Below are 13598 nucleotides of genomic sequence, written 5' to 3' on the forward strand. Positions count from 1 at the left end.
AGTCAGGAAATTAGGACCAGACAGACTGCGCTGAATGAGAAAACTCATTTGGAACCACAGAACAACACTGACAAAACTCAGAAAACCTGACTGAGCAGTCAGCAAATTACAAGTCTGCACAAAGAATAGTTTCTGGAAAATGAACTATTTTTTCCTTTTTTTTGGTAGGTTAAATAATTTAGAAATGCATTTACAAATGTGACAGCAATGTTCATGTGGAAAAACTATGTTTATAATAGACAGAAAAGCCCAAATTTTGTTTTTACTTAGCTTACCATTTTAGGATATACCTTACAACTTCAAAAAAGGAATGATGCAAAATTAACTACTGATTTGATGATGCATTAATACAAATTATGCAGCTCAATTGCCTGACTTTGCTCTACTGCACTTAAGAAAATTTCCTACTTTTGTTGCTTCTCACAGATTTTAAAAATATGTAAACTGTTCTGCAAAAGAATATTGCTAACTGCAGGATTTTAGCCACATATCTACATTTAATAGATGCATATTTTACATCAACCTCTAGTAATAGAATTAGAATTTTTAGAATTAAAATATAAACAGCGAATTTGTAATATAGTTCTATCACTAAAATATTGAAAATACAAGACTTCAACTTTAGGAAAAGCTGACATATAAAACAGCTATTTACCTAGTAATCATATTAGACAAAAGGGAAACGCAAGCATGTTTTGAAACATGAAAGCTGTACAATTTTGAAACAAACCTTGTCCATTAATTTACTTGCATGAAGACTCAGGCTATTAAAGAATATTTTCTTGCTCAACAAATGCATTTCTTCAATTGTTGTCAGCAGTGTGGCTGCACTGTTTCCTACAATACCACTGAAAAAAAAATTAAGATTTTTAATGTATCTAAAGGGGGGACAACATGACAATCAGATACTTAAATTAATTTTTAAAAATATTATTTTCAAAGTTTAAAATTTAAAAGAAATAATTGCAGGGAACAGTTCTCCATAATGGCTGAGAGATAAGCTGAGTCTAAGAACAAGCATCATCAAGTATGTCATTAGGCAAATATTAAATACAGGCTATCAAACTTGCACAAACTTTTCTGTAGAGTACTAAAATTTACTGGATTTTTGCTTTTTTGTGCAATAAATCTACTTCTGTTATAAAAAAACAAATTATGTAACAAAAAGGGTTAACAATATCCTCTCATACTGCCTGTTAGGGATAGCATTACCTCTCTCCTTTCTTTACTGAGATGCTGGTCATCTCCAAGAATTTGTGCCTTGCTATTCTGAGTGTTAAAATATCACACTTTGGAGACAGAAAAACAACATCAAAATCTTCCAGGATTTTTGGACAATAAAATTAAGAATAGGTCTTAAATGTGTTCTACCATAGACCTGGCTCCACAACTGAGGATTTTAAATAAAGCTGGGAGGTGCCCAAGAACCATTTATCCCAGTCTGCCCAACATCTGAAGTATTTTCAGACTGAGAAGCTCAACCAGTAATATTAACATTTCAAATTCTCATTAGTTTAATCCAGAGCTGTGGAGGAGGATTTTTCTCCTATTGCTGTTTCTAATCAACATGAACGACAGCATATGCCACAGCATATAAATTATATATAAATTAGCAGCTCTGGCTTTTTCCAGTTTCTGTATTCCTGGTGGGATCTGGAAGGTTGGAAGGTGATCAGTGTCTTCAACAGTGAGATAAGGAAGTGCATAATTAGGGAAAAAAGGGTTATCAAAAAGTTATCAAAACACAATTGTTTAAACAAAACAAAACAAAACAAAACAAAAAAAAAAAAAAAAAAGGAAAAAGAAAGAAAAACTGAAGAAATTTCATTTAATAACATTTTCTCGAAGGGGACTTTACTTTGTCATATTGACTGTTGTGTAGAGCTTTTTTGAATCTACAATGAATCTACAATCTATTTGAATCTACAATGAACCTACACAGAACAATAAAGAAATAGTTACTCTGGCAAACCGATGCATATTCCAAAGCAGTTTTGATATGAAGTGAGGAATGGCAGTGGGTAAATGGTTTCTGGTTTTATCACATGTGTTTCCTCTTGATGTTATAGTACAGTGCAACAGTTAAGCAACAAAAGTCCTCCTGGCAGATTTATTCTTACATATACAATTAGAGAAAAAAACCTCATTTTTAAGATATTTTGTAATTTTGCGTACCTGATTGTGTGGTGGTAGAACTTGAGCAAATTAGAAATCTTGTATAGTAAAACTGCTCCTGGCTCAGCAACAATCACCTGCTCAATTCTAACCTGCAGCATGAACAAATACAAACATCCTTCAGGTCATAAATTCTGAAAGCCAGTCTCCTGTGATTTTATATGGAATACATTGCTGATTTTTGAAAAACAAATTAAACCAGAAATAAATTATAAAAGAGAATATCCAGTTAACTTTAATGTTTGGCTTGAACTGAAGTGTTTCTGGGCTGCCAAGCATCTGGACAGAAAATAAAAAAGTATATGCATTCTTAAGAAAAGAAAAACTACAAATCCAAAAAGCCTTCCAAAAATCCTACAGACTTATGCTGTTATTGGAAATTTAAAAATAATGAGATCATTTGATTGATTAATACCAATATATACTGGAATCTTCCCCAGCACTGAATAGCAAGAACAGCTGCAATGTTGCAGAATCAACTACAGCAGTAGATTTCCAGCATCGTGCAGAAATTCAGAACATCAAAGTATTAGGTATTTTGCCTAAGAAACAAATTTCACTCGGATGAATAAATTCTTTCCTTTAAAGGTGAGTGTATATATCTCCTATCTGTATTTAGTTAGATACATTTATAGCTAATAACCAGCTATGTTGACTCTTTATCTCAACCAGGAGATACTGGCTACACAAAAAAATGGTGCTGAGCATCTTTACAGTTGGACAGCTGATGTCGTGTCTCCATGGTACACAGCCTCAATCCAGCCATAAAAAGCTGCCCCAGGGTCAATCTTTGTGCGCTTATGAAGCAGAATAGACAGTGACTTATCACTGCACTGCTCTCCCACCTGCCTGAGTGTGAAAGGGCTACACACAAATCAGCAGCCACCACCTACTCTCCCAAGTTATTTGCTGTTCAATGGAACATGATGTGCTGCAGTCCTTTCTTCTCAAAGCCAGCTACAGGGAGAACCAACTAAGATTATGTTTCCTCAATCCTTTCAGTTTGCATCTAATTCACAGACCAAAACCAAATAATACTTTTTAATTCTTATTCGCAATACATAATGCACAAAGTTTATTCCAACTCGCAGGTGAACTTTGCTTTTCAATGTGTTTGTATATACAAAGGTCTATATACAAATATATGTCTCCAGTATTACCTAAAAGGTCCTGTGGGCATGAATACTGAGTATTCTAGTCGTACAGCAAAAGAGAATAGGGCAGGCAGGGGAAAAAAATATTGACAAAAAATGGGAATAACTAAAAGTAAAGAAAATTACTAAAAACTGAAAAAGACAGAACAGGCAGAAGGAGAGAAAAAAACCCTAAGATTTTAGGGTCATGAGAGAAAAATAAGAATTAAAAATACCAAGTGGGAAAAGAACTTCTGTATGCTTCCCATACAGAAGTCTTTACTGCACAGGAGAACCAAAATTTGCAAGTGACTCAACCTAACCTCTTCAGGGAGGCTCTGGACTTAGAGCTCTTACAATTTTTTAGTCCCGTACATCCTGTTGTTAGCTGACCATAAAAGACAAGCATGGACCTGCAGTCCACACAGGGCATCAAAGACGCTCTGTTTTCAACACATCTTTAATGTTATGGAAACGATGAGGAGTTTAATTTAAATGTTTTTTAAGGTTCTCCTACCTCCATCTGAAATGAGAGGCCTGTGGTAAGTTCTACCACTAAGGAGTATTCAAGAGTCACTTAAATGCCTAAAAAACCAACTATCAGTAAGAAATGTGGGCAATTTAGACTGCATGTAAGATAACCCTTCTACAATATATTGCAGAAAAGACTCCTCCAAACTGAATCTGTTACTGTTGCTCCCCTGAACACGGTGGCTTGCAATTATCTCATTACCAATCCTGCAATGTAGAAGGCTCCTCTGCTTGGAAGTTTCTGGGGGGTGGGGGGGCGGTGCTTCTTTTTTTTTTTTATTTTTCCCCTGGGGAAATAATAAGTGTTTCATACTTTTTACTGGAAAGTCTAGACTGGCAGTGGGTTACTGTAAGTTGCATTCTATTAAAATACAGAATACAATGGGAAGTCTTTAATTGTTCTTTTAAGATTTTTGTTCTTATTTTTACTAGCACGGTAACTAACTAAAAACAGTATTTCAGAGGATAGTCTCTGAAGAGACTAGCAGCATGTAAGTGTAAAGAGTTTGGTCATCAAAATGAAAGATACTCTGTACTTAACCACAAAAATTACAAGCATTCAGATCAAGACCAAAAACTTTCTCTGACTAACACAGGAGTTTGATTTTATTCCTAATCACTTTGTTGGAATGCACAGAAATACTGAACTCAAACATCAGCATTGAGTATTAACAGAACTGATTCAAGAGCACAGAAAGTTTGGAAGTATCTTCCAAAAACACAAAGCTCTGCTGATTGTGCGTCTATTAGGACAGGTGTCTTCCAACAGACCAGACACTAAAAGGTTGTGAAGGATGATCATAATTCTGTGGCAACAGGCACAAAACTGAAATACAACAGATTCTGTCTGAACATCAGGGAATACTTTTTTTTACTGTGCAAGTGGCTGAGCACTGGCATACGATGTCCACCTAGGTTCTGGAGCCTTCATCCTTGGGAGCATTTAAAAGTCACCTGGACACAGTCCTGGGAAATTGGCTCTCAGTGTCCCTGCCTGAGTTGGAGTTTGGACCAAGTGACCTCCAGATGTCCCTGCTAATCTCAATTCTTCCATAATTCTGTGACTTTCTAAATGGCGCCCTTTTGAATTTTACCTCTCTCCAGACCTTACCCTTCTCTCATCAGAAACTGATATATAGTATCCAGAAACTAGCTGTTCACATTTGAGACTGAGTATTTGTCAACTGGATACGGTTGTTATAGCTACAGAATCCTAAGAGAAATTTATTATAATCCTATTTAGACACAGTAGATTTTACTTTAAAAACACCTGGAATTATACACTGCGTGGTCAGGCAATTGGTATTCAGCTTCACCACCTTGATTACTTCAGTGCTTATGTGAAGCACATCCAATAGACAAGTCAATTATTTGATGGATCATCATTAATGATTTCTATCAAATGTGTCCCCTAAACTTACTAAGGCTGTAGCTTGAAAAAAGACAAGTATAGAAAGATGTGACAAATAAGAAAAACTGAGATAGCATAAAGATGGTAATTAGGAAACAACTTTTCATGGTGTCTTTAAGATACAGGAGCTGGAATTATTAAACAAACAACCAAAACAAAGAACCCTCACAAACTACAAATTGTGGCTTTTCACACAACAGAGTTGAAATCTTCATCACTCCTGAGGATATATTGTGAATAGCAACATTTTATATCAATTTGGCATGTTCATGCAAGAAAACATCTATTGAGATCTATTATATGCAAAGAAGTTATGGCTCAGTAAGTCCTTAGTATATTTATTCACAAACAGGCAAGGAAACTGTCCTGCAGAAGTATGACACAACTGCATAACCTGTACACTCTTCCCTAACAGGTTTGTAAATTTCATTGATTTTTCATTTGACCCACTACAGGCATTCCCGTACACTTATCACAAAACTGTGTTTTTGTACATCAGCACTCCTCAACATAGGAAAAGTAAACCAAAATCAAGACTCAAATTTAGCATCCTAGTATCTCTCACTATGTGACTATTATAAACCATACATCTATGAACAAAGGAATCTTTGAGAAATTTGAGAAAAAAACCCTTCAGAAGTTGACAATCTAATTCTTAACCAAGGGCAATGAAAATACACTGAAGAGATGGGAGCACAAGTTCGGAAAAAAAAACCACGACAAAACAGTTTATGTATTTAGAGTGCTAAGGAAAACAAAATACTTCACCTTCAGTGGCCTGCAGACACCTTCTGTGATGTGCCCAACTACTTCTTGAATATTTTCTTCCACACCTATAGTTAATGCAAACACATGCTAAGATTATGCAAATGTAATTCTCTTTTCTTCGAGACTATAAAACAAATAAACAAATGTGGGAGGTACTCCTCCATAAAAAGCATTATGAACTATGTGTTCTTTTCTCCACATGAGTAGTTCACACCTCCACTGTACTCCCAATCTAGCCATTAAGAAATAGCTGCATGCCAAAACAGTCCCGGAGTCGTTACCTTTTGCTATGCAATTGCTTCCTAGAGCAACACGCTGCGTGGGGATTTGAGGTAGAAGCAGCAAGGGGGAGAATAAATGATTTAGCAAGAAGCTGTCTAAGTAAGGCTCAATATTCATGAAATTAAACTAGAAAAACACCCAAAAAACCAGTGAGACGCTCGAGGAGCAGCAGTACACCCCATTTTGCAAGGTCTGACTGGCAAACCCACGTGTGTGCCAGCGCTGGTTACTGCCGAGCTGGGGGCATTGTTACAAATGAAGTGATATGTGCACCTCCACTACCGCGTGCTGCAGCGCTGGCAAACGCTTCCTCCCCAGCAGCAATTGAAACTCATCTTTCACAGAACGAGGTACAAAAGAGAATATTGCCCTATCTTATCACGAAACATAAATGAATTGTTGCATGGCAACCAGCGCTGTCATGAATCAATCAAACTGAAAGCAACAGATCTTCAAGCTCTCACTTCAGTAACAACTCAGAACAGATTTATGGAGAAAGCAATACTTTTATTCTAATTTAAAACTTGTCAACAGGAGTTCATCTTCAGATGGGACCCATGCAATGAAAGTAAACAAACTGACTGTGACATGTGACAGAAATCAGGTGACCTGAAGCTATATTTTGCTTACTTCAGACTAAGACAGATTACCTCAGAGAGTAAAAATAATGAAAGATCAGAGATCTGTGCCAATGCCTCTTTACACCAAGTTACATGAAAAGCCATATAAGCAGTAACAACTGAATTCAGTGTGGTGGCTGTAAGAATTTCAACGTACTGAATTGGAAAGGTAATAAAATTACGCTTTTATACTTGAGTATTGATATCAAGGCAAAAAGCCAGACTACAAACCACAGCATGCTCTTTTACGTAATGGCTAGCTCCCAGATAGACCGCAGCAATTAACACATTTTTTAGTAGGAACAGTCACACTTGTAGTGTTCATCAATGTAACAAGTACCTAGCACATATTTGCAATAGTGTATCTAGACCAGATTGACTTAAAAACAAGTTGTTTGGTATGAAAATTTTAGCTCAAAAATTATACAAGTTCGAATACCAAAGGACACGGAATAAAAATTTTGTGATACCACATGCTTGTGTCTTCGCATGTATTTTCATGTCCAATTACAATATCTGGATTCCAAAAGCAGTGAAACCTTCCAGCAGAATGGGTTATATAAGTGGTGCAAGTTTGACATAAAAGAATTACAGAAGAAACAATTCTCAGAGGTCCAAAATAACTTCTAGAATACAGCTTGTAACTGAAGATACGCTTCCAACTCCTTGCTACACCATATATAATTTTTCTCTGTGAATCCTTCTTTAAAAGAGAGATCTTTTCTTGGACTTTGTTTAGCTTCTGTTCTCCATCTGGGTTCCTGTAACTCCACAGAAAATGGGTTTCTACTGCATCTCTTAAAATGCCTGCAATTCTCCTTTCCTTTCAAGTAGAAGATTTCTGTACGACTGGGAGGGTTCTGCTAGCTGAATATCTAGACTCTGAAGAGGAAAACTGGACTTTGCTTCTCCAGCTAAAGAGTTAAGCTCTTCTGAATGTGTTTTAAGCACTTAAAATTTTAACAGCATTTTTGGTTGGATTAATTTGAACCAGTCAATTTTTGCAAGCTTAACATTTAAAAACATTATAAAAGCCATTCTTGCATGCTCTGCTTATGGGCATAGTTTGGTCACTTAAAAGTGAAAAGTGGGGTGGAAATGCGTCTCAAAAAAAAAAAAAAAAAGTGTCACACATACAATTTTTCATCCAGTGAGACCAAATCCACCCTTATCACACCAACAAGTATAAATGTGGCTTGTTGTTGTTGTTTTCTGAGAAGGGAATTTTTTTGTATAGCTGTGATTTACCACACTCTCCACAGTCCTGAAATTACACAGAGCTTATAGCAGAATTTAAACAGAAATGTGAATTCAGTACAGACACACCTGAATGAAAATAACAGAAATGGTTCCATCTGAAAAAACTACTCGAGCTGAAATTGAAGTAGAAACATCTGACTGACCTAACTTCAGACCGCCAGGTAAGTGTTTAAGCTATGGCAGTTGCTTGGGCTCCCTCTATAGGGGAATGGAAAAAAATGTCCCATTTGTGATGAAAGTCTCCAGAAATGCTTACATTAGATCTCAAATTTTGTTAGGAAGAACTGCACTCTGAAGGTGCAAATCTCTGTCCTTATCTCTAACTGCAAATAAACAAGATGTCCACTTCTTAAATGGCTACATGAAACTAACTCAATTTTTACTGCAGCCGGCACAGCCAGACACCTAAAGACTGCACAACAGTAAAGAAAATTCAGCTTGAGTTTTTCAGTACCATAGATGCTGTCCTCACTACCAACTCAGGACCTGTATTTATAAAAAACATAAAATCTCAGGGGGTACTTTGGGGTTGCACTGCCCATAAGCGTTTCTTGTTAAATCCAGTGGTATCCTATTAAGTACCATTTTGGCTTACAGACCTTATCAGATCACTATCATTGTCATCAAAAAAATTTCCCCAGAGACACAGAGGAATAGTTACAGACAGCACTTCCCAAGCTCCCAGTACGAAAGAAAGAATTCCTCTCTACATTTCTTGAAAACTGTACAACAGTGATAGCAGATACGCTCCTGGAAAGCTTAGGAAAACATATTTTTCCTTCAGACTGAAATACTGAATCTCTTGTTTACACCAGTCTCTCCAGAAAAAGCTTTTGGCCTGGTGATTTTTTGTTGAAAATCTCTCCCCCAAATATTTATATTCTCTATATTATCAAGTGTCTCACTCTGTGGCTGAAACACTCTAAATATATCTCATTTCATGGTCATATCATCTCAGCCCAACATCCTGTCAGAAGGCCGAAGAAGTTAAGCAAAGCACTATACAAAGAAGTGGGATAATTTCAGAAGTGCAGCAGCAGAAGTCCAGCCTGTAGCAAAACTGGATACATTTACACGCTCCATGGGCCCAGCTTTTCCTGAAGGGCTCCCCAGTTACAGCAGAAGGATCGGTCAGTCATCTATAAAAAACAGCCATGTCTTTTTCTCTATCCTAAACCATCATGAGGCCTGCTTTCCTGTCTCCCTGAAAACGTCAACTTCCATAAACCTAGAATGATGTTAAATAACAGATGAAAATTCCGTTTTCCTTGTAGCATAGAATGAAGAGACTTACAGAAACAACAAATTATATTTTAAAAAAATACTAAACAAAATAATAAAGGTGTAATGAAAATCCTTAGCAATAATATGCAATGTTTTCAAGGAGATATGTATTCATATACAGTACAAACAGTTTCTGAACTCTCGACTATGCTCTAAAATGTCCCTTTGTAAATTTACTGTAAATATATTACCAGTACAGTAAAATAAAATGAGTGCATTTTGAAATACTCTTATTTTGTTATGGGCCTTCTTTTGGCAGAACGCAACTACCAGCTATTCTGAGATTATTTTTAGGAAAATTTAAACTTAAACTTGTAACTGAAGCCCAGCCTAAGAAATTAATTACACTTTCCTACTTATCACGGACTTACTAGCACTTCACAATTTGTGTTTTAAAACCAGTACTACCTTGAATAGTCACAAGCTTTAACATAGCTTCTAAGTGTTCTTTTTCAGAAGCTGTAGCTTGATGCAACCAGGCCAGCATGTCTCCTACATACCTACACAAAGACAGAAATTTCTGTGTAAATTAGTGGTTTACGGTACCAGGAATTCAAAATGCCAACAACAAAAAAGATTATTTTATATACATTCTTTTTAGTACTGTACCTCAGAGGATCATGAGAGTGCATTTCAATAGGTCGGGGAGTACCTCCCAGACCTCCTCTAGTAAGAGCATCTATAAAGCCACGGACCACAGCACTCCTTCTAGCTGTTCCAAACTCATCCAATGTGTATCTGTTATTGAAACATGAAAACAGGTTAAAAAAACCCAGTTTGCCTCATCATAGTTGATTAGTTCAGCCTCACAGCTAATACAAGTAAGCATTTTTATAGTTCTAGAAATCTTCATCAATGCTTCTACTATAAAGCATTCAAAACCATCTGAATGATGTCAGAATTTCTCTCCTCCTGCTCTGCCTATGGTGCATCAGACAAACAGGAGAAAAGAAGACAAATTTTATGTTGTCACCTGCCTGTCTGCTCTAGAGCAAATGTGTAGGATGATATAAAACTTCTGATATTGCAGCACCTGTCTGCAATATATAGTCTTAGATATACATACACATAGGCACTGTCCTTTTCTTCTTTCTTGGTTGGATAGCTCTTAGTTTCCAGGCTAAATTCATTACCTGTCAGATTGTTATTTGTAGGGTTTTTCCACTGAATTTGAACAGTTTTTCTAGTGTGCCTCCTCTGATACCATTGCACAATGGACTGAAAGAAGTAGCTGGCATTTTGTTTCCTACACAGAAACATTGGCAGAGGCAGTAGTCTTGCCAGGATCAGGTTACTATTACTGAAAAAAGAAAAGGGGGTGAGGGAAGAAAATGAAGTGACTGCTTTTGCAAGTGTCCTGGGGTGCATCAGGCACAGCATTGCCAGGCAGGCGAGGGAAGGGGATTGTCCTGCTCTGCTCTGCACTGAGGCAGCCTCACCTCGAGTCCTGTTTGCAGTTTTGGGTGCCACAATATAAACAAGACATTGAGCTATTAGAGATTGTCCAAAGGTGGACCGCGAGGATGGTGAAGGGCCTCGAGGGGAAGCCACGTGAGGAGTGGCTGAGGTCACTAGGTCTGTTTAGCCTGGAGGAGACTGAGGGGAGACCTCATTGCAGTTACAACTTCATCATGAGGGGAAGAGGAGGGGCAGGCACTGATCTCTTCTCTGTGGTGACAGTGACAGGACCTGAGGGAACAGCCTGAGGCTGTGTCAGGGGAGGTTAGGTTGGATATTAAAAAAAAGTTCTTCATCCAGAGTGTGGCTGGGCACTGGAAGAGGCTGCCCAGGGCAGTGGTCACAGCACCAGCCTGACAGAGTTTGGGAAGCGTTTGGACAAAGCTCTCAGGCAGTGGTGTGACTCCTGGGGATGGTGCTTTGCAGGGCAAGGAGCTGGACTTCATGGTCCTTATGGGCCTCTTCCAACTCAGCATATCTTGTGATTTTCTTGACTCCTCTGAACAGATACTAAAGTGAACTTCTTGACCCTCCCATTCCCTTACCCCACAGAAATAAATAAATGAAAACTCAGCTTTTCTATTTTTGTACGCATAAGCATCATTGACAGGTTTGGGACTCCTGTTTGCTTCCTGACAGAAGCAGCAATTTATTGCACTGCAACACAAGGTTTCTTCCTTCTAAGCTACCACATGAGTAGTAGAAACAGATTTACATTCATCTGATAGTTGTTCACGAATTTTAATCTAAGCAATCTTAGCTAGATATTTAATGGATGAACAATTACAGCCCAGAATGCTTAATCTCAAATGGCTTGCTAGTGGTAGAGGACGTGCCAGTATCTTACCCCTGGCTTATTTCTAGAGTAGGTTACCTTTCTTTCTGAAGTATGAAGGCAAGTGAAGGATGGGAAACGAACACTGGTAACATGCCAGTTATGTTTGCAAGCCACAGAATACTTCCTTTTTCTTTTTTTTTACCAATATTGAACATATTGAACAACACACAAACTACAAAGGACAGAAATACACATTGCAGTTTATTTTTCCAGTGAAACTGAAAATTGTAAAAAATTCAGCATGGTGTCACCAGTGACACCCAACAGAGAAATATATATAAAATAATATTAATAAAAAGAATGTTTTTCACTGACTTACTTAAGTCTGCATTTAATAAACACTGAGGTTTACAGTGTTCACATTTAACAGAGGTGGAGAACAAAATTTAAAAGAAAATACTATGTGGTTTTGAAAATGTTTGGCATTGAGTTCAGTTAGACTTCTACTCTGCTATAAAAAGGCAGAGGGAACCTTCAGGTTTGTTCTTTTCAATCCTAATTATTATTTGAAAGATGTGGGGAAAGAACACACTGAAGAATCTGGAAATTTCTGTTGACGTGTTTTTCCTTTACACTGTACTCATTAAGTCAGAGAATAAATATCTGCAATTGATAAAAGTCTAACAAAAAAATTCTAATAAATTACTATTGACAAAAATAATGCAATTAAAAGTGGAAGAGATCTAGAATCTGACAACTGCCCACTGTCTAGAAGGTGTAGTATAGGAGTGAAAAATCTCAAGTGTCTGTAGAAACCAGTTAGCTTTTTTTCCTCTCCAATAAACAGTTATACAATAGGTCATTAAATACACAGCAATGAAACAGATCTTGTGATCATTATTAGTTCTGAAAACAGCATTCAATAACGACAATTTTGTTTTAAAAAGTAAACTACTAATTTTCCTTTTGCTCTCAGTAGAACAGGGTATAACCATCGCAAAATCCTGCATTTTAAAAAATTCAGCAATAACTATTATTTACACTAAAATACAGTATTTACTACTATGTTATTACACATACTTATGTTCGGAGAAGAAAACAACATTTGGATTTTTTTCAACCCAGCTTTAACGTTTAAAATATACAGTAATGATCACTGGGGAAAGAGTAAGGGAAAGAACTTTGTAAACTCGAGTGGGTGACGGAAAATGAACACTGCTTTCAGCTATGTCTCCATACATTTTCTAGGAAACACTTCTCAATTTTTCTGTTATAGCTACAAAGTGAAAACCAATCTGAAATGTTTATTTTACATCCCTACTGACTGCAGTTCCAAAAAGTCCATCCATGGTGCAATCCTTCTGACACTTTTAGTTAACAAGACGTAAGACAATATAAGGAAACAAGAATCTGTAGATTTGTTTCTAAACTCCTGCCCTTCTCCATCCTATTCACTTTCACCCACTTGAATCACAATCTTTATCAGATGCAAGGGCAGTGATTTGGAGGGAAACTGTTTAGTTCATACAGCACAAAGACCAATTTAAAATTATTTTCTTCTGTGACTTCTACATTAAGAACATAACAATCTGTTACTTAAAAGTGTAAAAAAAGGTTTGGAAGGGAATAAACTAAATCTTGAGATTAAAAATGTAAAGCATCAGTACTGCAATTTTGATAATATGCTGCAGCAAGTTAATTAAGCTTAATAATCTATGATGAGGGACACGTGGCTGCATCATCTACAGTAATATTTATTTTTGCCCTTTTGGCAGAGGAAAGGTCTTACCTATCAAGTTCTATCTCTGTTAATACTATTACTGTTGTTTGTGACAGAAGAGTAAGAAAAAAAAATAATTCTGTTTTGCAAATTTATTTTAAGTTGCCCAGCACTGGAT

At 36.8% G+C, this 13598-nt stretch overlaps 1 protein-coding gene across 3 annotated transcripts in view; it reads right to left on the reverse strand.

Moving 5' to 3' along the window:
• The window catches only part of COG6 (component of oligomeric golgi complex 6), a 53037-nt gene that overhangs the window by 20591 nt on the left and 18848 nt on the right, over positions 1 to 13598 (reverse strand). For all 3 annotated transcript variants that reach the window (XM_083855097.1, XM_083855096.1, XM_083855098.1), the window contains exons 9-13: positions 10074 to 10202; positions 9873 to 9964; positions 6019 to 6083; positions 2176 to 2267; positions 731 to 848 (exon numbers count right to left, since the gene is read on the reverse strand). In XM_083855097.1, coding sequence (XP_083711223.1) covers positions 731 to 848; positions 2176 to 2267; positions 6019 to 6083; positions 9873 to 9964; positions 10074 to 10202 — 496 coding nt within the window. The remainder of the gene's footprint in view (positions 1 to 730; positions 849 to 2175; positions 2268 to 6018; positions 6084 to 9872; positions 9965 to 10073; positions 10203 to 13598) is intronic.

Source organism: Zosterops lateralis, assembly GCF_965231275.1.
Source record: "Zosterops lateralis genome assembly, chromosome: 2".
In the NCBI taxonomy this organism is placed as follows: Eukaryota; Metazoa; Chordata; class Aves; order Passeriformes; family Zosteropidae; genus Zosterops; species Zosterops lateralis.